This window comes from Cheilinus undulatus, linkage group 11 (genome assembly GCF_018320785.1).
Source record: "Cheilinus undulatus linkage group 11, ASM1832078v1, whole genome shotgun sequence".
In the NCBI taxonomy this organism is placed as follows: domain Eukaryota; kingdom Metazoa; phylum Chordata; class Actinopteri; order Labriformes; family Labridae; genus Cheilinus; species Cheilinus undulatus.
Genome location: NC_054875.1, coordinates 9,272,756 through 9,298,272, shown reverse-complemented (window position 1 = coordinate 9,298,272; position 25,517 = coordinate 9,272,756). Strand labels below are relative to the sequence as shown.

The following is a 25,517-nucleotide window of genomic DNA, read 5'->3' as shown; positions in this document are numbered from 1 at the left end:
TGTCACTCTTGTGGTTTTTATGTATGATTTATGAAATGGGAGGATGTAAAATGACTGGTGTGTGTCTGTAGATGAAGCAAGATGACACTGCTGTATGATTTACTGTGCAATGATCATACCTCTCTGCTCCTGAGTCACGCTTCCTGCTTGTTTTGAATTGTTTTACCAACACAATATACTGCAGCATGGTTGGAAATTAACGTTCTTGGCCTAGTTATTAATGCAGTGGGTAGATTCAAAAATCTACCATCTAATCCATTTGTTTTTTTTCCCAGGCCACTTTATTCTAACCAGCTGCATCAGGCAATGATGTGTAACATATTCAAGTTTAGTTTATCATTTTGAAGCCAGTTAGAGTCTCTGCTGCAACCACTCTAATGCTAAATCAACTGATTTAGCACTAACATCCACTGCAAAACATGCCCTTTTTGCTACCCAGGTTGGGGCGAGGCTAGGGGAAGCACAATACATGCGTTCTGATGCAAAAGATCAATATGTTTTCGCTAGGAAGTGTGTGTATCATTTTGTGATTCTCTTCTATGTATTTGCAGAATTCTGAATCGCATGATGTTGCTGCTGAAAACACCCATTTCCTGGCATGGATGTAATCATAATAGAAGCTTTTTTTGAGAAGAACTTGTCAGAAATAAAGGATGTTTATCCTCAAACTAACTTGGCTAAAGCAGCGCTACAAGTTGCAGTGATTTCTAATCATGCTGTCGGGAGGTCCAAATTTTACAGCTGCTCCTTTGACCCAATCACAGCCCCAACCTGCTTCTTTTGATCATCTTTGACAAGACAGACACTGATTTAGACACACTTTCAGCTGTTATACCTGTTGTAATGGATGTGAAAATCCATACTACACTGGGTTTAAGAGACACCGATACAAGCCAATTCAACACATAGTCTGTCATTTTTAACATTGACACCAGCTCCAACAGGAGGATCAGGGCAGGGTGGACACCTTGCTCTTTGTTAAGTTGCTGTTATTTACTTGCCACTCTGCGTGGTAGGTTGAGTGAATTCCCCTTAAGCTGCACAAAAGCACCCACATTAGACAGGTGCTAATTTACAACCCTGTATTACTGCTACGTTGCCTTAAATGTTCTCATTCTCTCAAATTTCTGGCATCAGCTAACAAGTCAAAGAAGGTACCTTAGGTATCCTACTCAAAGGTTTCCATTAAATGACAGGATGATGCAAAGACTCTCTGTAAGACCTTGAAGTCACTCCAGGCAATTATTGGGAAACTTTCCATTTTCTAATCACCTTAATCATTGCCTGAAAACACATGATAGTTATTAAAATGTCAGAACTTTCAAAAATGGATGTTGTCGTGACAACTGTTTAAAACAGACAGCATACTGCATCTTTTCCTACAGTCAGTTAAAGTGATGATAGTGGAAAAGTGCCAGAGCCGTGCCACGGCTGTCAGATGGAGAGCACAACACCCAGTGGGAGAGGTGTGTGGTTACAAACCACTTCACAGTGTCAGGTTTGTGATAAGGAGCTGTTCGGGACAAATTGTCACAAGGGGCCACTTTAGTGCGAAGTTTGAGGTGAGACATCAAAGAATCTGGCCAGCGCTAAAAACGAAAACAGGGCGCCGAGGGACAAGGAAAAAGGTGCTGTGCCAGACTTTGGTCATGCTCATGGAAAAGAAGCAGAACGCACTGTACATGACCTTGTGCGTTCACAGCATGAGGCACAGAGGCACATGAGGTTACTTTTTCCTTATTTTAGCATGCTGCTTTGAGTTTCTCCATTGTGCTGGATTTATTCTAAGTATGACACAGCTGATAGTATCAATCCACATCATAAAGCGTAATGGCATACTGACAATCTGTTTGGCTGATTTCTTTTAAGAACTTAGTGGTTTGTCTCACGGGAGCCAAATCCCTCCATTGCTTGTACTGAGTAATGAATTCAGAGCCCAAATAATCGCTACATGAAAAAGAAAACCCAATACAGTATTTTACTTTCAGCACTTAAGTTTTGCTCCTTTCATCCTTCTCTTTTTTCAGACTAATTTTCGGGCTTTTATTGCCTTTATTTATAGAGGAGGTCAGGGGATAGGGGAGGAAAAAGGAACAAGAGAGTGGATAATGGCAAAGGAGCCACTGGCCCTACTTGAACCTGGGCTGCCTGTGTGTATGGGGCATACCTGACCACAAGGCCATTGCCTTCTCCATCTTTAATAGAATTTTTAACATGTTGCTGACTTGTAATCCAATAAAAGTTCATGGTTGAAGTTTTAGGTGTTATACATAGTCCACAATCTAAAAAAAACATTTGAAGTCGTGTATTCTCCATAGCTTTCCTGATTTACTTTAACCTTGACAGCAGATGGCTCGGCCAAATGCCATGTCTGTCATCAGGCAAATCCAGCTTGAAAAGCTCCAAACCACATTGTTTGTGCTGAACCGAAAACTGCATCATTTGAGGATAACAGGGTGGTACCCACAGGCGAAGTTTTTTTTGTACTGTGGGCCGATAGAAATGGCTGCCACCAATGAAGCGGTTAGCTTGGATGAAGCTTAATATAGAAGCAGTTTTATCAGAACTGGACCACATTTCTTTATGAAATAAAGAGCAAAGAACATCACTGAAAGCTTTTAAGATGGAAAAGATGTTTTCGCTTAAGCATGAGTATGGGATCGTTTTGGGGGGTAGTGTGGCTGCTGGTATTACCTTTAGTAGCTTTAGGTTGGATGTAACTTTAGTATAATGGAGGGTTTTTTAGAGCTGGGCCACATTCTTCTCTAAATCAAGAGCAGAGCCACACTGAAAGGTTTTCATGACAGAAGAGATGTTTTTGCTCTTCTGATGACCTGCTTTGGCGTGAGTTTGCAAACATTTTGAGAGAGTTGAGTTGTACTGTAAGCCAGTAGCCATTAGCTTGGATGTAGCTGTAGAAAAGCAGCAATTAAATCCCACTTCGACCAGTTTTATTTGCTTTCACATGTCTCCTGTTTGGTGTCAGCATGAATTTTAGCCAGTAAAAAGCTCTGCTGTTTAAATACTAGGGCAGGGCTATCCTGTATAGCTGAATTTAGCTACAGAGCAACACATGTCCACTAGCTCATTTCGTCGTGTCACTCTGATAGGCCTGTCATGAATGTTACAATACTTTTTTCCTCAGAGAATGTGAAAGTCCTGTCCTTCTCAAATGCTTTGTATGGGAGCTTTCCCAAAACTTTATGACACTTTATTATCCCCTTTCAGATGTGTTGTCTAACAGTAAGGATGTGCAGGCTCTCCTGATCAGTCTTTTTAGTAATACACAGTATAATTACAGGATGACTGTAACAGAAAATACCTCTTTTCATACTTTTATACAGATACAGAACTTGAATCAGTAAACAGACCTGGCCATCAGTTTGTGGAGCTCCAGTTTATGTTGCTGGTCCTCTGCTGCGATGGCATGCTGGGCCTGCTGCTGCATCCCCTGAACAAAGTGCTGCATGTGCTGGAAAGCATCAATCTGTGGAGAAACAACAAAAAACAACGGTAGGTTAAGCTCTGTGTTCACTTTAAAGGATTAAAAATAGATCCTGCAACATGATGAACTGGGATTAGAGTGGACATAATAAGAGAAATCACCTTCTTCAGTATTTTTGCATATGTATTTGAGTATCTGGAACATTTATCACCCTTTCTAAAATTTGAAATAAGCCAACCTAACTATGCATGAAAAAACAAAATCTGATGGTCTGTTCACAATCTGCCTTTCTTTGTGATGTCACATTGTGTCTATGTATCATACTCCAGCCACAGAGGACCCAGGAGTGAAGTGGCCGGCTTTTGAATGGGAAAACATTTTGACATTTTGAATGGAAACGTCCCACTCATAGTTGGGAAAAACTTGTGTGTTTCAACTATTTTACGCTCGACTGCTTCAGAAGTGACTGCCAAATTCCTACGAAACGACGGGTCAGTAAACAACTGTCCATGGCAAATGTGCTGATGAAGGAAGTGTAAATATTTTGGAATACCAGTATGTTTCGTGTTTCTTTGGAAGTTACCAGGTGGCCTGCACACAAACATGTTTCATTCATGTGGTCGCGCAAGTGACGTTAACTTTTGGTCTGCATCAAAGTTAAAGTTGTGCTGTTTCATTCATGCGGCAGGGTTAACAACTGAAGCCTGCTTTGAAAGGAGAAAGTGCTTTATCTTTCTCTACAATGCTGACAGGTTGCCATGGAGGCACAAAGACACTGATGGGCCATTTACTTTTCAAGAGACCGACACCAAAACAGACTATTTGTTTCATACAGGGTCAAAAACCCCTTTGGTGCTTCATCCAGATTATAATTTGATCAAAGCATGTCAGACTTTCATGAGAGCACAGCGGACTATGTTTACAGGTGGGAAAAGGCAATATTATGTCACATTTAATATCGTTTCAACAGATAGCAATTATTAGAAATATTTTTTTACAAATTTACTTGCAAAAAATGCAGAACGCTGTATACTGAAATATGCACGTTTTTTAAACTACAAGTGATTGGGCTTAAAAATTAAATGATATTTCATAGAAAAGTTAGAGATGCATCAGTATAATTTAAGAATCAGCTATTATCTGCCTTTTAAAAAAATAAATAGATTAATAAATAAACCCTTACAAATTCAAGGGTCATAATAATATTCCAACAAAAACAGTTCTGCAGCACTATAGAGTCAACATAATCTAAATCCAGTCAGCTTTGTCCAAAAGCCGGGTTACATCCATAAAGATCCATGGACTGGCTTTGTATAATTTCAGATTTGCCATTGTTGTACTCAATAGTCCATTGTATTGGCTGTAACAATACCTTTGACTTTCTTTGAGTTTCAAGTCTTAAAACACCTGAACTTTTCCACAGAAAGAAGTGGTGTAAAATCTTCTTTTTCTGTTCTATTGTTATCACCTTTGGACCCAAACCAACTAAGGCTTCATGCTTTGGTCCAGTTGACTTTTTCAGCTAATAACTCCCGGCTACAGTCATCTACGGGCCTTCAAAGGGGAGAAAATTATTTTGGTTTTTGCTGTATTACTCAGTACCAGTAGCAGTCTGACAGAGAAGAAACTTCAGTGTTAACTTTCTTAAAATGCCATGTTTGTGCTTATACTCCAGATGGCTCAAAAAAAGCATTCAATTTAATTTGGGTATTTGGGTATAGCATTTTTGACTGACAGTTTTTGAACTTCTCAGGGGTTAAACAAACATCAACCATCAGCAAATAATGTGGGCATGAAATGATGTCAGTAGCCAATGTTTATCGTTGTTTCATATCAACGTAGTGCTGGCATTTGGCACACTAACAGCTGCTTCATACAGAGATTTATTATTAGGCATAAGATGATGGAAAAACTCAGACCTGTTTTTATGGTCAGACATGAGAGAAAATGTTCTATTATAAGAGTATTATTTCTCAGGAAGTAAAAAAAATAGCACTGCATTGGTTTACGCCATTGGCTAACTGTTATTTCAAACATTGGTACTGGCATCTGTACTGATGCTCTTTATTTAAAAAAAAAAAAAAAAAAAAAAAAAAAAAAAAAGGATATTTTTCAGGTATTACATACCCCATGTTGTGCTTAAATATTTCACAAGTTAAAACAATGCTACCAGTGCCTTCTGCACAGCTTTAGTTAAACTACCTACCAAATTTGATTGTCAACTTGCAGCTTCTTATAAGCCAACAATCTGGTCTTGTGTAGAGAAACAAAAGAAATTCTTCATTGTTTATATCAGTGTTTTTGAATTCACAAGAGGGCGAATAGTTGAAAAACTGCTGTTATGGTAACACTGTTTGATGACGGCGTCATGAAGCAGACAGGCTACGACTCTGAATCTCTGACTTACCTATAAATTAATGATCCCCAAGTGAGGACTCATAACTGCATAGCTTTAGCTCAGTAAGTGAAATACCAAGCTGATCTGTGTGCTTTCATATTCTGATATGACCAGTGAGCACTGCAGCTGGCCCTAGCAACAGCAAAGCTTTCACTCACACTTACCTAATTCCCCTAATGAGACCTGCAAACACTAGTCAACACCTGGCAATAAATGTGGCTCTGTTTATGTGAGCCTGGGGGCATATATATTGTTTTTGAATTAGTGTGTATGTGTGAGTGGTGGACAAATGGCACAGAGCAGATCCCACGCTGCTCTGTTGACATGTAATTTGAACCACACGGTATAAAAATGTCAGGCCAACATTGCTGGAAGTTTGGCAGGCCGTGTTGTGTTGGATGCTCAACACATAAAGTACAAATGTTTATGAATAAATACGAACATTTATTAGTAACCTTTTAACTGGGGCTTACTTCATCCACAGTCACCAAGGGTGTGATGGATTAATAAGAAAGCATAAATCTAAATTTAACTGTTGGGTTTGTTTCACTGATGAACTCAGACTCTTTATAGGGGGATATCCAAACCTTTGAGGATTTACTAAAAACTGAGTTATGTGAATAGATCCTTCAATGTTAAATTAAAAGAGCAAAAAAAAATTTGGGGGGATTCTGGACAGGGGCACATATTTTTGCAAGAAAAGCCTAAAAAGTGTATTTTGCATAATATCTGGCCTTTGACTTGTCTATTTAAGTGTCCTAATATCAGACTCTCTTCTAGTTTTTATTGTTTTTAATTCTCTGTATTTGTTTGTTTGCGGTTGCCTCAACATTTCAAATAAGAGTTGCTTTCTTCAACGATTTCTCAAGTATAAATAAAGGTTAAGTAATTGATTGCTTTATTGATTGACTGACTGACAATTTGGTCTCAAGCCTAGTTGTTGACTTTTAAAAACTAAAAATATATGTATTTATAAGCTCAATATTTTCTTTCTTTCTTGACCTTTCTTTTTACCCCTGAACAGTTGTTTCTGTTGTTTTTCAAGATCAGTAACTAACTTTAATTACAAAAACACTTTAAGGTCCTGGTGGGAATGATTATTCAGCCTTGACTTTACAGTCACCAGATTGATATTTAATAGTCATCCTGTTTCCTTTTTTACAGATGTGGCTTGCTGGTGTTAATGTTTCTCAGGCTGTTTCTCTCACAACATTAATTTAATTAGCTGTTTATGTCACTGAAATGGCGGTAATTCAAGCTCCCCCTTTCTGGCATATTTTAAACTGATTGCTGCCTCATGTTGCACTAAAGCGTGCACATAAATGCAAGACCGAAAACAAGTCTTAAAAAGCCGAGATCCTCTGTTTTTATTCAACAAGCACTCCTTGAACTTTTGTTGAATTAAAAACTTGAACAAAAGAGAAAAAAACAAATTAATCCAAACTATATGCCCTTAACTTGACAAAAGTTTGCTCCTACCTTGCGGGCACTCTTCCACATGTACTTCATATATGCGTAGGTGACGTGTGGGTGGGCTGTGGGCAGAGGGTGATCAAGCTGCTTGGAGGGGTCGACACCAAGGAGGAGCACCAGGGTCTTGTGGGCCAGTGCCTGTTGGGATTCAGAGGGCAAAGTAATAATGAAAACAAATGAACCCCTACAAGGTTTCTGATTTAATAAGAGAGTCAGAAAGTTTTTAGTGACCTAAAGACACTTAGACAATTTCTACCTGGATACTGTTTTTAGTGAGTATTAAGTAGGAAAGTTTAACAAGGAATAAGTACATAAGATTGTGAGAGTCTATAAAACATTTCAAGACGAAGAAAAGAAGGTGTCAGTCTTTCCAACCCCTTCAAATCACATTTCCTGCTATGTTGACCAATCAGATTCAGCTTTTCAGTGACATCATAGTTTAACATAGCGGGGTTTAGTGTGGATGTATGTGTGCTTAAATGCAAAAGGAGTGTCAAGGGAAAAAGGATGATTATCTGCCACCCCATGCAATCAATTAAAACAACAGTGAAGTAAAGATGGAAAATTGCATCAATTAAATTATGCAGATATGCAGGCTCAGGTTTCTAAACAGTGTGATTGAGGAAACTGTGCTACTTTCATCAACGCCAGCTGAGAACAGGTTGAAGTGAAGTTGAATTTCATGGCTGGAGTTCATGGTTGCACTTAAGTCTGTCAGAGCTCAACTTCCCTTTTCCGTTTCACAGGACTGATTTAATCACCGCTGATTTATTCCTTCTGAATGTTATGGGATTATGAATGGATATGCATGATCAGAGGGCAGATTAGAGAATACTGAGAGGCTTTGTTCATATATGTCAGTACACTGACCAGGCGGCCGCTTTTCCCGCAGAGGCTGGCATACTTCAACCAAGTCCTCATGTCCTCGTGTGGGCTGATGACGAGCGATCGGACCATCAGGATTCTCTGCCAGTCCTCTACAATGCGCTGACAACCCTGGAGGGAAAACACACAAAATAACAAGGGAAAGATGGGTTAAATGCATGACTCTTCTCTTACTCCCTTCAAAGAGGAGAACCTGCTTGTTAAAGTCAAGAGTGAAAGAACGCACGTGAGAGGGGGGTACAGATGAAACCCAGGGGGGCTACTATTACTACCAGTGGTCCCTGTCTTACACATGTCCACGTGAGAGTAGATTCACGTGCCAGGAAGACACAAAGCACACGTCTGTTTTCATATATTTCAGAGTACATCTTGCTGACTTCCTCTATTAAATATTCTCCTAACCCCAACTTTAATGACCTCACCATTGTGATATAACACAGTGCTGCAGAGGCAGGGAGACAAGACACTGAAGTAATCCAACTTGATGAAATATTGTATGTTCTGTATGATCCACTATGTATGTTTCAGATGAAAGACAAACCTAAAGAGGGTGGACTAAATTTAATAAACATTTCATAAAGAAGACCTCTTATGTATCTTTCATATAACAACAACTCTGCTACATGAAAAGATCATGCATTAAACAGCAACTAAGGGTAGCAAAGTAGGTCCCTACAATAAAGCTTGGCTCAATATTTTTATGGAAATACAGCACACCTTGTCAGCAGGGATGCTTTGGTTACATCTATGTTAAATCCTTTTCATTAAGCTTTATCTGCAACATTTTCCTAACATGGCAAAAATATGCAGGAGTGACCCTTTCATAAGAAGCTGAAAAATCAGGCTAAAATTAAATATAATATCTAAAGTAGGCTTAACATAATGGGATAAAGAGCTGAGTGCAGTGGAGGCTGAAAGAAACTTTAAGAGAGTAAAATAGTTCTGTGTAGATTGAACTGAAAGAAATTACTGGCGTTGCTCTGCAACCGTCTGTATGTGAGGGAGTAATGGTGGACAAGTGGTCTGAAGTGTGCACCATTTAACCAAAACACCCCTGATTTGACTCTGACAGTGAAACATTGTTTGACGTTGTCTTCTGCTCCACCAAACCAATGAACTCTCTGCCTCTTCAATGTTGACTATAGAATAAGCACTATAATGGCATATCAACCAACACAGTAGTAGCCCAAAGCCTTGTTCTAAAAAACTATGACACCAGATTGACTGTTTCATATGGCATTGAGTATATTTCAGATCCATACATGCAACACTCCGTAGACAGTGTTTGGGAAGGGAAGACTGTACAAATGTTCTGTCTGTTGCATACATCACAGACCAATCAAAGTAACAAAACATAAGACATAGCTGGAGTGTGCTGACCTGTGGCAGCTGTTATCATTATCATAAGTCAGTTTGTAAATAAACTCTTGCCCAAGCCATTCATGAGAGGAACAAAAGGTTAGGTCACGCCTAAGCGATTCCCATAGTGAAACACCGAACAGTTAGAAAAAGAACATCTTTTCCATCAATAAAAGCGTTAAGTGCGGTTCTTTGCTCTTCTTTTTATAAAGAAATATTGTCCAGTTCTGATGAAGCCACTGCCATTGGTCTGGTGGTTCTGTGGCTGAACCAATTACCATCAACAAGCATTTATGAGGCTCTGCAAGGCTTTGGGTTATCCTGGTGAAGGACATGGAAGATGACCAATCCATCAGCCTTTGCAAGGGTAATTCACACCTGCAGAAAGAAAAACTATATGCAGACTCCTAATATGATACTGCAAACAATGTAAATTTGGCTACACTGCACTTTTTAGTTAGAATTCTTAGTATCCTCATTGAAATCTGATCTCTGTTCTGAAGTGGGAGACCTGCAGTCAGAGGGCAAATCTGGAGAATGAAGTAGGATAACCTAAGTACATAAGATCTAAAGACAGCATCAAATTAATCTGATAACTGGAAATAATTGAGCATCGTATACTTAAAAAAAAAAAAGAAAAAAAAAAAAGTTGTTTAAATGAAAACCGACAAGTAGATTTCTTTATCCAGGTGTGATGTACAACATTAAAACCACTGTTGACTTTTTTCTTCCATGCTAACTGTTTTTGGCTCCATGATGCAGCAGGGGGCGTGTCAGTCCTAACTTTTTATCTGAGCTTAATTATCTGTGCTGCTAATATTAGCAGTGCTAGCTTTCAGTGTCAATAGTGTACAGTGCAGCCTGATCGTTTTGTACCATAGTTTCAAAACTTTCTTAAATATTTCACCAATTCTATATTTCTGCTAATCAAGGAGATGAAGTAAACCAATATCCTACATTTAACTGAGCCTGAAATTAGTTTCAGCTTCTTCCCAAAAATGCTGCTTTCTAAAACTCTTGCTGCTGCTCGCCATGTTTGCTTTCTTCTTCTTGCTGTGCTCCAGTACTTCACTCATGCAGAGATTAACTGAATGAAAGAAACCATGTCAACTGGTATACCTGCACTGAATAAAATTGATGATTGGGCAAAAGGCTACATGTGTTAATCAGATTTTTCAAAATTGGACAGTGGCCTTCATCAGAAGGTAATTTAAATTATTCCAAACACCAAAAATCAGAGAGTAATTGGTTTACTGGTGTAAGCGTAAATGTCTTCAATGTGAGCCAAAGCCTGCAGTTGTGATAAGCCAGATCTGCCCATATATTGAGAATTTTTCCTCACAGATACAGATAGCTCTTTACCAGATGAAAATAGCATCTTACAGCCACCACATTTCATTTTAAAAGTTTCAAAAGCCTAAAAATAGTCTCCCTTTGACTATGTATAAGGATGTAATTACATACTAAACTCATGATGTGACAAGATTTTATCACAATGTTTTCTAATCTTTATAAAACATCAAAGTTTACGAGCAATGCAGTTCTTTCACTTCAATTCTTCGACAATCAAATATAAAATATACTTTTTCTTAATTCATAAATTAAACTCTTAATTGTGAGGGTGTGTGGTCATTTAGAAAACAACATACACAGCAAAAACTGGAGTGTTGAATTCTCAGTGTTAAATATTTCAGTGTTGATTTTAACACTCAGTGTAATTTTAACTCCATTCAGAGTAAACAGCCTTCAGTGATGGAGTAATTTGACAGTGTTAATGCACCAGTGTTAGTCCAACACTGTAGAGAGTCAGTCGATACAAGCCCTGCCTACTGCAATTTCAAATCTGGGGGGCAGAGTTTTTCCATATGCCTTTGTGCAGGGTGTTTAGATGTGTTTTAGATATTTTAGATGTATTCAGATGTTTTGCTGTGTTTAGATGTTGCCTATTGTACAGGGATCACTGCTGGGATTTACTTGCACATGTTTCTTGAATTATCTTGAGTTCTTAAGTCTTTGACATTTAACACTTTGCACCATGAGTGTAGTTGTCTGCTAGATTGGTCACTTCTTGACTATGGCAATGGCTTCCTCACAGCAAATTCAGGTCACTGGAATAAACTCTGTGTGAGTTAAAATCAACTCAATCTGAGTGTACATGTTAGACCATTGAATAAACTCTAGAGCCGAGTTAAAGTAACTCTTTTCTGGGAGTTGATTCTTAACTCTTATCAGGAGTTAATATAAACTCTTATGGGAGTTAAAATACTACTCTCACTAAGAGTAAAATTAACTCCCATCTTGAGTTACATGAACTCATTCTCAGTGTTTGTAGTTAATATTTTACAGATATATTTTCCTGTACTGAGGTTATATTTCAGACAACTTTAAACACCACCAGATGGGAATCTACCATGCCATTAAAACCTACCAATTTTCATTGGTCATTGTGGCTAAGTTGCTGTGCTCTCATCAGGATGAGCAAAGTGGCAGACAACTTGTGGTCCCTCACAACAGACCAGCACTTGCCGTGTGGGAAGTGTTTAACTCAGTGGATAGTGTCACTCATGGTGCAGACGTATCTAATATCAAATCAACAACAATTCACTAGAAACATGAGCAAATGAAAAACAGCAATAGTAACTGTACAACAGGCAACATCTCAGCACATATAAATACATCTAAAAACATCTAAAATACATCTAAACACACAATGCATGATGGGAAAACTCTACTCCCTTGATTTGAAGTGGCAGTAGGGGCATGGCAACAAAGCTGTTGGGAATGAACTCAGGAACAGTGTTGATTCACTGCTCTCAACACCGTGTGAATGAACTACTTTTTCTAACACTGCTCAGGAGCATCACTAAACACTAGCTGGAGTCTAAGTGCGTGAATGTACTCTGAAAATCTAACTCCTTCACTCTTTTTTGTTTAACTCCCAATTTTTTCACTCTGGGAATTTGCTGTGCTTAAAGCAATGGAGAGATTGCAGTCTGTCAACTCAGAGCATGATCCAGCTCTGAGTATGCCTCTTTGCTCCATGATTGTCATAAAACACCTCACGTTGCAACAGTTATACAATGTGAGGAAGCAATTAAAGGAATCAGGTGTACCTGATTTTCAATATACATTTTTGTGAAACTTGCATGTCTTGTTTCTTGTAATTAATAGATAATATTCTACACCCACTGGAGTTAATCGTAATACAGTCATTAGTGTTTTTACACCAGAGTTACGTGTAGTCCGGTAGAGTTGATTTTTTTAACACTGACACCAGTTTAGAGTACTATCAACACTAATCAGTGTTCATTGTGTAAATTTTTAACACCATACAGTGTTGGAGTAACACTTGTTCAGTGTAAAAAAAAGTAACACTTTGAAGAGTGTTAAATTAACACTCAAAAGAGTGGACTAGTGTTAGATTTAACACTCTCAGTGTTAATCTAACACTGGCGTTTTTGCTGTGTATATTTTTAACACTGATATGTTACAAATTGCCCCTTTAAATCCGTTGTAATTAACCGAGGACGACAAGAAGCCAAACACAGATAGCACAATCTGCTAGATGAGTTAAATTATTCCAAATTATTTTTGTCTTATTAACTTAAGTTGTTCAGGTTGAATATATCTTTAATTGAACCAAAAGGTATGGTTTAATCCTTCATAACAGTATGTTCTGCAAAACTATGTGGGAGCCATTTTGATTAACTAGCTAACAGTTTGTATAACCAGTCTAAATAAGTGAGACTGAATCTACCTTGTTAAAAGTGCTGGGAACTGGCTCTCTTTTGAAATAAGTTCATTTCAGGTGTGAGCTAAATTGTTTAAATTGTGAGTTATTGAGCACAGAGGAAAATTCGACCCATGTCCTCGACTTTACAAGGAAGAAGGTTAAAAATGTTCTTCAATTTGCATTAAAAGAGGAAAGACAAAAGATCGAGTACAGAGCAAATGAAGGCCTGCAGTTTCAAAGAAAAACCTGCACCTTAGAGACCTAAAGTTGATCAGGTTCTCACAGTGATGGAAATGAAAGAAGTCACTCATTTACCCAAGATCAGTGGGAGGTGGCGTTATCATTCACTCTTAACTATACCTCAAATCCTTTGATCAGGGAGAGACTGGTAAAGAGACAGAGAGTGTAACAGAGCAGGATAGGGACTCCCTGACAGATGTGTGAGGTCAGCCTCCCATAAATCACTAAAGAGAGGAGAAACCTGTCAGGCGCTGCAGTCCCTGCCCCAGAGCTGCTATTATGAACTCTGTCTGTTTGGTCAGGAAGACCCCTCCTGATCTGGAACGCCTCCGCCTACCAACCCCTTCTGTAACGAGTGGAAAAAGTGAAAATGATCATCAGTATCTTTGTTTCACTGCACAGGGACTGTACGTGTTTGTAGTTTCCACTCAAAAGTAGAGAGTCTAAGAGATGTTGCAATAACATCCACTGACATTAGAGAAAATTTCAAAAAACAATATGATACTAGCAGAATTAAAAGTTTTCTTGCAAGCCATCCATGCATCAACATCTACTGATTGATTATTGATTGATTTCTATGCAAAATTTAAAGATACAGTGCTCTTCAGTTTCACATTGACTGTGTTGACATGGACTTGAGTATCCCAGTTATGAGTCATATCCTAGTTTTTATCATATTTGGGATACTGTCTTTACATGTGGACAGGGAAACCTGGTTATCCATATCCCTGTATACATTAGAAATACAAGTTTCCCGGTTTCTGATCACTGAGTTATACCTGTGCGGGCATCTGTGATGTTATTTTTACAACACAAAATAGGTAAGTTTGAAGTTAGAGAAAAATTAGACCATTGTAGATTATTTTTGGCTCAACACAATAAATGCCAACTCCACGTCGCAGAAACGGTTTCTGCCTTGTTCAAAGAACAGGAGAAAACAAAATTAATCCCACCAATATCAAGAACTTCTTCCTACAGTTAATAAAGTATCTGCAGAAAAGCAACAGAGAGGATGGCAAGGAGCCAAAAAGATAGCTCAAATGAATAGGCTTAATGTTACTTGATATTTTTAATCATTAACTAACTTATTAGGCAATTATTATTACTATTAATAATCACTATAAAAGTTTGTCAAAGACACCAAAAAAAGAGCAAAGTAATCTTGCACTTTCTTCGCTAAATAACTGTCTTGAAAACAACTTCAAAATAAAAGCATGTGAAAACACGGGCAGCTCAAAGTGGGCGTGAAAAAGAGTGTGCTTTTACTTTGAAAGTAAGCCAGAAGAGTCATCGTTTCTAAATTTCAGGCTTGGAAGGCGTTGACAGAGTGTGCTGGAGGCTTTCTAAGTGCTGCCTTTCCATCTTCAGCTCACAGAGCTCTAATTCCTGTTAACTCATGCTGTGAGCGGCCTCTATCTCCGCACTAAACTTTGCTCATGTTTCATTCAAAAAAAAAATTAAACTGTTACTTTCTGAAAAATGAGTGCGTTTTGACACAAAACTGCCATCAGTTCACAGACTGACCCACTGCAGACCCAGCGGACCAATTGTCACTCTCTCTGGGCAAAGCAGATCAGCTGTTCCTCTGTCCATGTAAACACGGTCTTTGTTTCTGGTACAGGAAAGAATTTTTTTAATGCTTTTTTTTTTTTGCCCTCACACATATTTTCCATCCCTGGGCAGATAATGTTTCAATATTTACAACTTCATCTATTTCACTGTCTACCTGCTAATGTGGACAGACCTTTGGTTAAGTAAGCAACTGCCTTTTACAGTACATTATATTTTATATCAAAAAGTCTCAGCGGGACCCTCTGAGCAGGCCAAATCACATAGTATTCAATATTGGAAATCTTTTTGGGCAAAAGGTAAAAACCAGAAAAGAATAGTGCATGTTTCTTTATGTCTAGACGAAGAGGGTTTATTCCAATATGATGGTGAGATCACATTTGAGCAAGACATGAAGGGCAGGGAGCTTACATGGAAAAGAGGTGTGCACAATTATACATGCTGTACAGGCTCAGTTATGAAGTCAAAGGTCAGAAATTGTACTTCATTGATCAGTGGCTTAGATTTTATCTACCTGACTCACATTAAACATGTCAATCAGCATGCACACAAAAGGCTGGGCTATTTCAGAGGCTTCATCTGTAGAAAGGTCAAAATGGAAAAGACAAACTCTTAGATTATCATAGATTATATGGCATTTCCTTAAACTCTAAAGGATTGGCAGGCAGCAATTATTTCCTGACTGCTCGTGGATCAGTGGTTTTCAACTCATCTTTAATAATGATAATAACAGTAATCATAATCAGTTTAAGGAAGAAGGAGGAAGCAGATTTGGTTACAGTTTGGGTTGAACAAAATTATCCACACTGTCTTTGTAAATGTCTGCCAGGATCATTAGATGAGGGCTAGCACACAAGGGCACAGTTTGCCATGACCTTCAGTTTTTGGCTGAATTAAAAACACTTATTATTTTAGGGGAGTTTTTAGCAGCTTGGCACAAGTGTGGTATCATTTTATTAACATGCAACCAAGTCTATCCTGCAGTTTCATAAGCCATGCAAATTACATAAGGCCTCTCTGGCAGTCATGCTGTCTTTAATAAACTATCAGCAGCATGACCAGAAGCATTAATCAAAGGCATTTTGGGTGGTTACTATGGAACTGTCCACTGCATTCAATAGGTAACATTAAACTTTAAGATATTAAAGAAGAACTATCGCTATTGTTATAAGAAAAGCCTTATTAACCTTGCTTTAAAACAATTAGGGATTCTTTATAATAGCCATCTTTTTGATTGTTTACCGAAAATGATCACAGATTAATACTCTTTTTTAGCATCACAATAAAACCCATTGTTCTGAAATTATCAGATTCTAGCTCTAATTGATTATTTCTATCTTACACATTTTAATTACAAAAAATCCTTACTATTTTTCAGCATTTTTCAAAAACATTTACATCCGACATCTCAGATGTTGTTTATAACTTGCACTAAACCTATCAAAGATGATTTGATGTATCCTAAATCAAGACTATAAAATCTTTGCAGCCATTTTAGCTAAGCAATTGGAAGAAATTATGCCCTTACTGATAGATGAAGATCAGTCAGGCTTTATTCGTGGAAGGCAGACCCAGGATAACATAAGACGTACTCTCCACACCATCGAATATATAAAAAGAGGAGAATTTGGAGCCATTTTGCTGAGCTTGGATGCAGAAAAAGCGTTTGACTCTGTGGGGTGGATGTTTCTCTTTAAGGTAATGGAGAGGTTTGGGTTTCATGAGAAATTTATTAATAGCATCAAAACACTATATACATTCCCTACTGCCAGAATTAAGGTTAATGGAAGCTTGTCCAGGACTATAAATTTACAGCGAGGCTGCCGTCAAGGCTGCCCAGCCAGTCCTGGACTCTTTAACTTATTTATTGAGCCACTTGCCCAGGCCATAAGACAAAATACAAACTTAGAAGGTGTTACCATAAAAGACACAGAGTACAAAATATGCCTTTATGCGGATGATGTTTTGGTCAGTCTAAAGAATCCAGAGAGTGGTATTCCTATACTGATGAATATGTTGCAGGAATATGGAGCCCTGTCAGGCTACACGCTAAATATTGATAAAACACAAGCACTGGTGTTCCATTTTATCCCGTCACCGGAACTTAAAAATATGTATAAGTTCAACTGGGACTCTACATGTAAGAAAAACTTAGGTGTGAAATTAACAAAGGATTTATCCCAACTTTATTCTGAAAATTATTTACAAATATCAACAAAAATAAAACAGGACCTGAATAGATGGACATCTTTACCTCTGGATTTTGGAAATAGAACAATGGTGATAAAAACTAATATTTTACCTAGATTACTCTACCTGTTTCAGTCCTTACCTATTCAGGTTCCTGATAATCAATTTGGAGACTGGGATAAGGTGATATCCCGATTCATGTGGAACGGTAAGCCCCCTCGGGTAAGATATAAAACCCTTCAGCTGCCAAGAGGTAGCGGAGGGGTTGCCTTGCCTTGCCTTAAAGACTATTATCTGGCAGGACAGATAAGACCACTGGTTCTCTGGTGTGACCAAACATATATTGCAAAATTGAAAATCATGGAGTTGTCATTGTCAGACAGACCCCTACAGAGTTTGCTAGGACAGCCATCTGCAATCAAACAATATGATATCCAGAGTCAGTGGACTGGCTTTTCGTTAGATACTTGGTCTAGTTTAGTGAAGCAACTTAACATTCAAAAAGAAATTAAAATCTTGACATGGCCAATCCATGATCCAGGTTTCATATCTGCTGCCAAGGATGGAGGGTTCAGTCAGTGGGAGAGACAGGGAGTCACAGCCCTGTGTCTGTTGGTTGAGGATCAGGAGTTACTGGATTTTCAAACTATGTCAGGAAAATACGGCCTAATTCGACAGGACTTTTATAGATACCTCCAACTCCGGCATTATTTTGACAAGAGTGTTAAAGGGTCCATACCAAGGAATTTCACAGGTATTACACAAACCTTCATTAAAGCCTACAAAACAAAAGGTTCAAGAAAGGTTATAGGTGAATTATACAGGTATATAAATGAACTAAGAGGGAACTCTACAGAATATGTAAAAGCCAGATGGGAAAAGGAACTGGGGGTGGCTATTCCCCCTGAGGACTGGACAAATATGATCAACACACAAATTACCACCACAGCCTCACAGTCATGGAGGGATTTTTCATGGAAGAACCTTATCAGATACTTTATAACACCAAAACAAAAATCCAGACACTCCAGTCCTCGATTCAGCTGTTGGAGAGAATGTGGTCATTCTTTGGCAGATCATTCACACATATTCTGGCACTGCCCTGTTCTCAAACCCTTTTTGGAAAATGTTTACACTGTTGTTAGAAAGGTCCTCTGCTTTGGTTTTGAATTTACTTGTTTATTTTTTTACTTAGGAAATATAGACACAAAACTCTCTAGTAATGACAGATACCTCCTCAGAATATTTATGGTAGCAAGCAAAAAGGCCGTAACAAGGCGTTGGCTCTGTAGGGATCCACCCACGATTAGTCAGTGGGCAGGTATAGTAAAAAATATCCAGTGCATGGAAAGCCTGACCTTTTCTCTAAGACTGCAGAAAGAAAAATATGATGCTCTCTGGAAGAAATGGGAAACATACCTATCACAAAGTGGTGATAACCTATGCTAATTCTGAAACACATTTTTCAACTGAAACAATGCTGATAATGGGAAAATTTGGGCTGACCCACTTGTGTCCCCTTAAGTTTCTATAGTTCCTACTGTTTCGCTGAAAAATTTGTGTGCATAATGTGTTTGTAAGCTTAACAGATTTGTGTGGCTTGACATTCAGTTGTATTTTCTTTTCTTCCCTGTTTAAATCTGTCTCCGACAGAGTTGTTTTGTACTCTTTCATCTTAAAAACTAAAAATAAAGTTATAAAAAAAAAAAAAAGATGATTTGATAACAAGTGGTAAGGCTTAAAAAAGGTGCAAAAACATCTCAATGTGCATGATGACAGACTGAGATGTAAGAGCTCAGACTACATACAGAGACGGCCTTAGAGGCATTTGTCCACATTTATGTGGTAGTGTAAATGCTGGTGTGTGATGGTCAACATTAAGGATGCTCCTGACCCCCAACTGGGAGAGCAATAGTACCTTTTTCTAGGTGATGTATTTAGTCTTTTTAACACTCTGAGTTGTTGTATACGTTAAGAAGAGACACTGGTTATAAAAAGCTAAACAACTTTAAAACCATAAATCGTAGCCACTTACTTTATCTATCCTCTTGCAGCATGCCGTTTTGCCGTTCTTATGCACTATCCATGCACCAAAACTACGAACACATTGTCTCATGAAGAATAGTTACGATGTAGAGTCAGAGAGACAGAGATCATTATGTGCACAGTTGCGCTCAGGAACTTTACCCCTTGCCATAGAGACTGGCAGATTTAATGCCATTCCAGAGGAAGACAGAGTGTGTTTGTTGTGTAACTTTGGTGAAACTGAGAATGAGATACATTTTCTGTTTTACTGTCCAATTTATGACGACTTAAGGAATTACTTTTTAGGAAAATGTCCTTGATTAATTCTGACTTTTTCTGGTTTGATGACTATGAAAAACTTGATTTCTGTTTCAGAAAAGGAACCTTAACTATACTGTAGAAGATTTTATCTGCAAAGCTTGGGAGAGAAGGCTGAGTGTATTGTTCACTACTGAACTGGGGAAAGATCATGCAACTTTGTAATTGTTATGAATTTATCTTTTTGTAAAACACTGCAACTGGATTTCTGGTGTCTTATAAACCCATGAGGGTTGGGCACTTTTTGTGCATGACATGTAAATAAAGTACAATCAATCAATCTATCTATCTATGTCTGTGTAGCCCTTTTGGAGGTTTTTTAGAAACTCGGGTGACTTTCTGGAGTCTTGAAGATTAAATCCACACCAGTAACTGATACTGAATGCATTTTAGCTGTTTTTAAAATCAATTTTAAATAATTTCTGCTGCTAGCTTAGCATGCTAACCCACCATATTGTTTTTCAAGAATGCTTTGTGAAAGGCTGTGACAACCAATGGCAAGAGAGCCTGTGATGTGACCCTTTGTGTCACCGCAGACAGGAACTGCTTTAAATAATGGCTCAAAAATCAGCCAATTAAAAAAAAAAATACAAGGAATTTTTAAGTAAATATGTCCAAATTCTGCTGACTGTCAGACACAGGATGTAAACGCAGAGTGTAAACACCCATTATCAAGTGCTGTCCACTTATAACCAGATCATCCAGGATAGATGTCAAGGTGTAAGGAGCCTCAATATCATAGCTCAGAAAGGTCAGTAAATACTGCACTGTAAGTACCAGATTACAAGTCTCCAAAGGAAGAAGAAGAGGTTCATTTGGGTTCTGAAGTTGTGAGCTGGCACTTAGGATTAGAATAGGCCTTTGGTATTTAGGTCCAAAACCAAATGATTTCTTTAAGTTTGTTGCTGAGTGAAAGTATGATTATCACTGAGAGGATGTGGAAAATATCTTTACTCCGACCCTATCTAACATATTCTCAGAAGCTCAGTAAATAACAGTGGTTGATGTAATCCTTCCTATACAAACCATTGTTATTTTCTTACTGCATCCTGTAAAAAATGGCTGTATCATCCTCTCTCTCTCCCAGAGATTTGCATACATACTTGTTCCTTTATGAAGTACTTATTGAGATGCTATCTCCTTATATTTGCTCCATACTCATCTGGTCCTCTGGAGCACATTACAGCCGCTCTTATGTTTGGCCTACGCTTAATGCTGAGCTCAGAAGATCCTCTCTTGGCTTCTTTGCCTCCTCTGCTTGGAATTCACTACAAAGCACTTGAAAAATCAATGCACTGCTTCCTTATGGTTCTTTAAAAGCCTTAATCGTTAAGTTTGTAACTGACAATTGCACCTCTTTTGATCAATTTTTACGTTAACATAACTTATTTAGTGGCATGTCTGTGTTAACTGGTCCCTTATATTTCACATTATTCTTCCTTTTATTTATCCTGCACTTTATTATTTCTATCTGCTCTGTAAATAGGGGGCCTCGTTGACTTTCCAGTCCGAATAAAGACATAACAATAATGTTGAAATCAACATAAAAACTCTACAGGATGGTGAATCATTACCCACTGAGGTATTAGTGTTTCTCCACAGGTATGCATGGTGATGGTCCTGTAATGTTTCCTATTAGTAACAGTAGCCTTTCCAACATCTGCTTCACATTGGCCGTTGCACACGTGAGAGAGGGCGAGTGAGAGAAAGGAGATTGTATTTTTGTGTACAATCCACTGTAGTTACCTGAAGCCTCTCCCACCATGTTTCCCTAATGATGTCCCTCCTTTCAGGCACCAGCTTGTACTGAATCACTTCTTCCAGCTCTGATAGCATCTGGCAAGAAACCATGGCCTAGGAATAAACAAACACATTTTAATCAACACATGACTAATAATTATAGAAGTATATTACCAAGCCAGGCAAAGAAAGTTCATTAAGGCCTGTAATAAATCAGAACCTGCATTTTTATGGATTTGGCTGATCCAGAGGTGTCCAAACTTTTTCCACTGAGTGCCACATACAGAAAAAAATAAGGATGGTTGGGCCATTTTCATATGCCTCACCTTGAGAATATTCAAGTTAGTAAAACCAAATGGATGCAGGTAAAGATATGTCAAATATCTCTCACAAGTCAGACCTTAAGAATTATTTTTGTGCTTTTGTGTGCAGTAACATTTTGCTTCTACACTAATGATGATGACAATTGCCCTCATGCAGCCATTATAAAGCCTAATGTTATGTATAGTTAAGATAATTTGAATACAGGGGAGGGGGGGCACTTTGTGTGCAGTACTGTCTTTGCAGAGACTGATTTTTTTGTGCACTACCTTATGAAATCAACCACTTTAAATTGAGTGAATGCAAGACAGCGCAAGAGTTGCTGCAATGGAAATAATACATCGTCTCTACCAGTTGCATTACCATCAACTGATAGTCTTTTAGAATGTTGCAGAGCAGCCCATCTCATTGCAAATCTTTGGTCTGATCTGAGCTTAAGAGAAGGCCAGTAATCTCTTTGTTACAGCTTCTTTTGTAATTGTAATTTGTGGCATCTTACATGACCTAGACCTTCTCCTTAATTGCTTGCTTGATCTTCTTGTTGAAAAGCTAAAGCAACTGCATCAAAATCTATAAGAAACAATTTGGTCATAATGTATTTTTTCTGAATGAAATACTCTAGGGATAATACTTTATAATTCAAAATAATGCAGGAGCACAGAGTGCTTCTAGAAAATATGTTATGTAGATCATGAAACCAATACTTTTAAAACGTTTTTGTTAAAGCAGAATAACTCTTCATGCATGTGAATGCTTTGAAAAATGAAACTGTCAACTGAAGCCAGGTGTTGAATATTTTGGGAGTCTCAGAGGAGCACTTACCCCATAGGCCCGACTGTAGCTCTCCCCAGCCATGGCCGTCAGCTCAGCATCCAGGAGGTCTCTTGCTTTGTCAATGCACTGTTTAGAAAAAGAAAAAACGCAGTACGTGTTTTCACTCCACCCTTACTCTGCACATTCATTCCTAACCATCTGTCTCTTCCACGTTGTAATGTATTCAGCATAAATGGTGCAGTGATAGTTTTAATTTTGCTACCTCAGTAACAGAAAGTGGTTTTATCCATGGCTTGTCTTGGATGCTTTCTAAATGTCTTGCAAAACTAACAAATAATAATGTAAACATAGCATGACAAGCAAATGCACCATGACACAATATTCCACTCCCCTAAAAATCCTCGCATCAGGACCAGCTTGGATTGGACTTCACCCAGGGAATAAAAACACTTTGTACAGATGAATGGAGGCATGTTATTGCTTGCTGCTCACACCCTTTTCAGTTAAAGAGCAGCCAACAGTGACACATTAGTGCAACTAGGACTAGAACGCCTGCTTGTATAACAAAATGGTTTGATGCACAGTGGAGTGCCAAGTGTTTTATGAGAAGAGTTAAATGGGCTGCAACAGTGTGAGGTTATATAACCGTGGCTGTGGATGTCAAATGTGTTTAAAAAAAAAAAAAAAAAAAAAAAAAAAAAAAATAGCCCAGATTTGTGGGCACATTAGGAGGAAGTGTGAAGAATTAAAGGATGGAGAAGAAGAATCCAAAATGAGGCTGTTAGTCATAGTTCTTGTCATTTCTGTGACTCCAATTTCTAAAACCTGATGTTCAACCAACTGTCAAAGCACATTCATGCTTTAAAAATGTTTTTCTTCCTATTTTATAGTGGATTACTGTATAAAAGTGAGTCATTTGTTAAAATTCCAGTTGCCTGACTTTCCGTACGGGTTAACACTTGTCCAAATTCAAGGATGCTGCAGACGTTCCATTACCAGCGAGAAGCTTGAGGAACGGAAAAACAGCGACTGATCCAGAGCAGCAAAAGGGACAAACAAGGACACAACTATTGTGGCCGATTTCTTCGGCTTCTTCAGCCAGTCTTACTGGGAGCTGTTATTAGTGGAAAGATAAAATGAGGGAGGATGACTAAGGAAGTTCTCTCAGGCAAGGACGCACAGCTGTTTCACACTGACTCCCACCAATTATTATTTTCTTGTGGGGAGGGAAATGAGGAATGGCGTGCACCAACACCTCTTCAGGCATGTACAACAAGAGGAGGGTTGAGGGAGGGTGGTTGAGATGAGGTGACAATGAGACTGCTTCTTTACAGCCTTCACGCAGTTAGGGTCCTGTTTACTTCTGAATTACTGCGCTGGGGCCACGTTGAAAATGTGCAGTCCAGACGACTCCTGATAAATGCAGTGTCTGGCTTCTAGCAGCACAAACAAACCCTGGCCCAATCTCCCAATCTCTTACATAAAAGGTTGCACTTGTGTACTTGTGACTAACTGTTGAGTAAAGTCTGGGTTTTCAGAATACTTTATCACCAAGTTATGGCAAAACACAACAATCAAAGGTTAGCTCTAGCAGACATGCTCTTAGTCTAACTAACAAACAGAGGAACAAAAGACAAAGAAGTAATGTTCAGTTTCTCCCACCAGCATTTTTGTTTACCCCTGGGAGACACAATATAGTGCAATCTGAGAAGACAAGGGAAACTTTACCTGATACATGGAGTGTTTAAGCATGTAATGATTTATCGTAAAGACTAACAATTCAATCAACTGTGCATCTTTTAAGTCTATTCCCCAAGTAAACCTCTTCCTACTTCTGCATTACTTTGATGAGTGCGCTGCAAAAAGGACAATAGAATATATGAAAAGAAAAAGCTACAATAAAGACAGAAGAAGCTGTTGATAACACTAACAAACATGTGCTGTCAAAGCTGCCTCCGGGTCCAAGGATATGCACGCCCATATCTGCTGCTCTGTGTCAGCAGCTGCATTGTGTGCATGATTACGGGTAGGTGGTAATCAGACTCATCATTCACAGTAGCATGTTTCTCTGCAAGTTGGTTAAGGAGTGCCCTTTTGAGATTTATTTTGGCTTTTCATGCCTTTATGATAGACGATGACAATGACTATCCAGAAAAAGGGAAAAGAGAGAAGGGGATGAAATGTGGGAATGGGGCCACAGGCTGGACTCAAACACAGGAAGCACACTTGGAGGACAGCAGCCTCCACAAATTGAGTGCGACCCAGAACTAGCTAGTATAAAGAATTTTTAAAGATAACAAAATGTATGGTAAGACAATAGTGATAATATCAGTAAAGTTTATGTTGCATTAAAAACTATCACTCTCTCCTTATTCCAAAGTGTTCCTACAGTGTGGAATTTTGGGGTCCATCTTTAAAATGACCATAAAACAAATTATCGAGCTCCAAAAACAGACCAAGCACATTATTAACAAGGCTAATCATTAGCTCACACAGCTCCCCTGGTAAGTTTGAAGTTTTATGACTACCTTTAAATCAAATAATGTTCAGAACAAAATGAAAAACACTCACAGGTTCCATTCACACTGCAGTTTAAAGTGAACTGAATCTGATTTTTTTGCTCACATGTGACTCATATCAATTTTTTTCTGACAGTGTGAACACCGCAGGTCACATTAAATCTGACCTTTTCGAATTAGATTGAGGCCACTTCCATATGTGGTTCTAAATCAGATATCTGATCTTTTGGAAAATGACTGCATTGTGAACAGGCAAAGAAAAAAAAATAGATCTCAGAAAAGATCAGAGTTGAGCTTTAAGGCCTGCAGTGTGAACATAGCCACAGACTCTATGCAAAAGCTCTTTTCAATTGAGGAGAGCCAAATACAGTTTGAGAGGTATTATTATAAGTTTACTGTATTAAAGCTAAAAAGGTATGAAAGGAGATGTGTTTCTATTTTTGGAGTTCAACTCTGGAATGATGCCAATATAAATGTAAAAATGGTTTGTTTTCAAATAAAAGGGTTTGTAAAGCTTTTTTATCTTGT

The 25,517-nt window shown here is 38.3% G+C and overlaps 1 protein-coding gene across 1 annotated transcript in view; it reads right to left on the bottom strand.

Annotated features, from left to right (window-relative positions):
• The window catches only part of mtor (mechanistic target of rapamycin kinase), a 172,724-nt gene that overhangs the window by 39,480 nt on the left and 107,727 nt on the right, over nucleotides 1-25,517 (bottom strand). The window contains exons 33-37 of the mRNA XM_041798734.1: nucleotides 22,519-22,596; nucleotides 21,382-21,489; nucleotides 8,187-8,312; nucleotides 7,323-7,454; nucleotides 3,372-3,487 (exon numbers count right to left, since the gene is read on the bottom strand). Coding sequence (XP_041654668.1) covers nucleotides 3,372-3,487; nucleotides 7,323-7,454; nucleotides 8,187-8,312; nucleotides 21,382-21,489; nucleotides 22,519-22,596 — 560 coding nt within the window. The remainder of the gene's footprint in view (nucleotides 1-3,371; nucleotides 3,488-7,322; nucleotides 7,455-8,186; nucleotides 8,313-21,381; nucleotides 21,490-22,518; nucleotides 22,597-25,517) is intronic.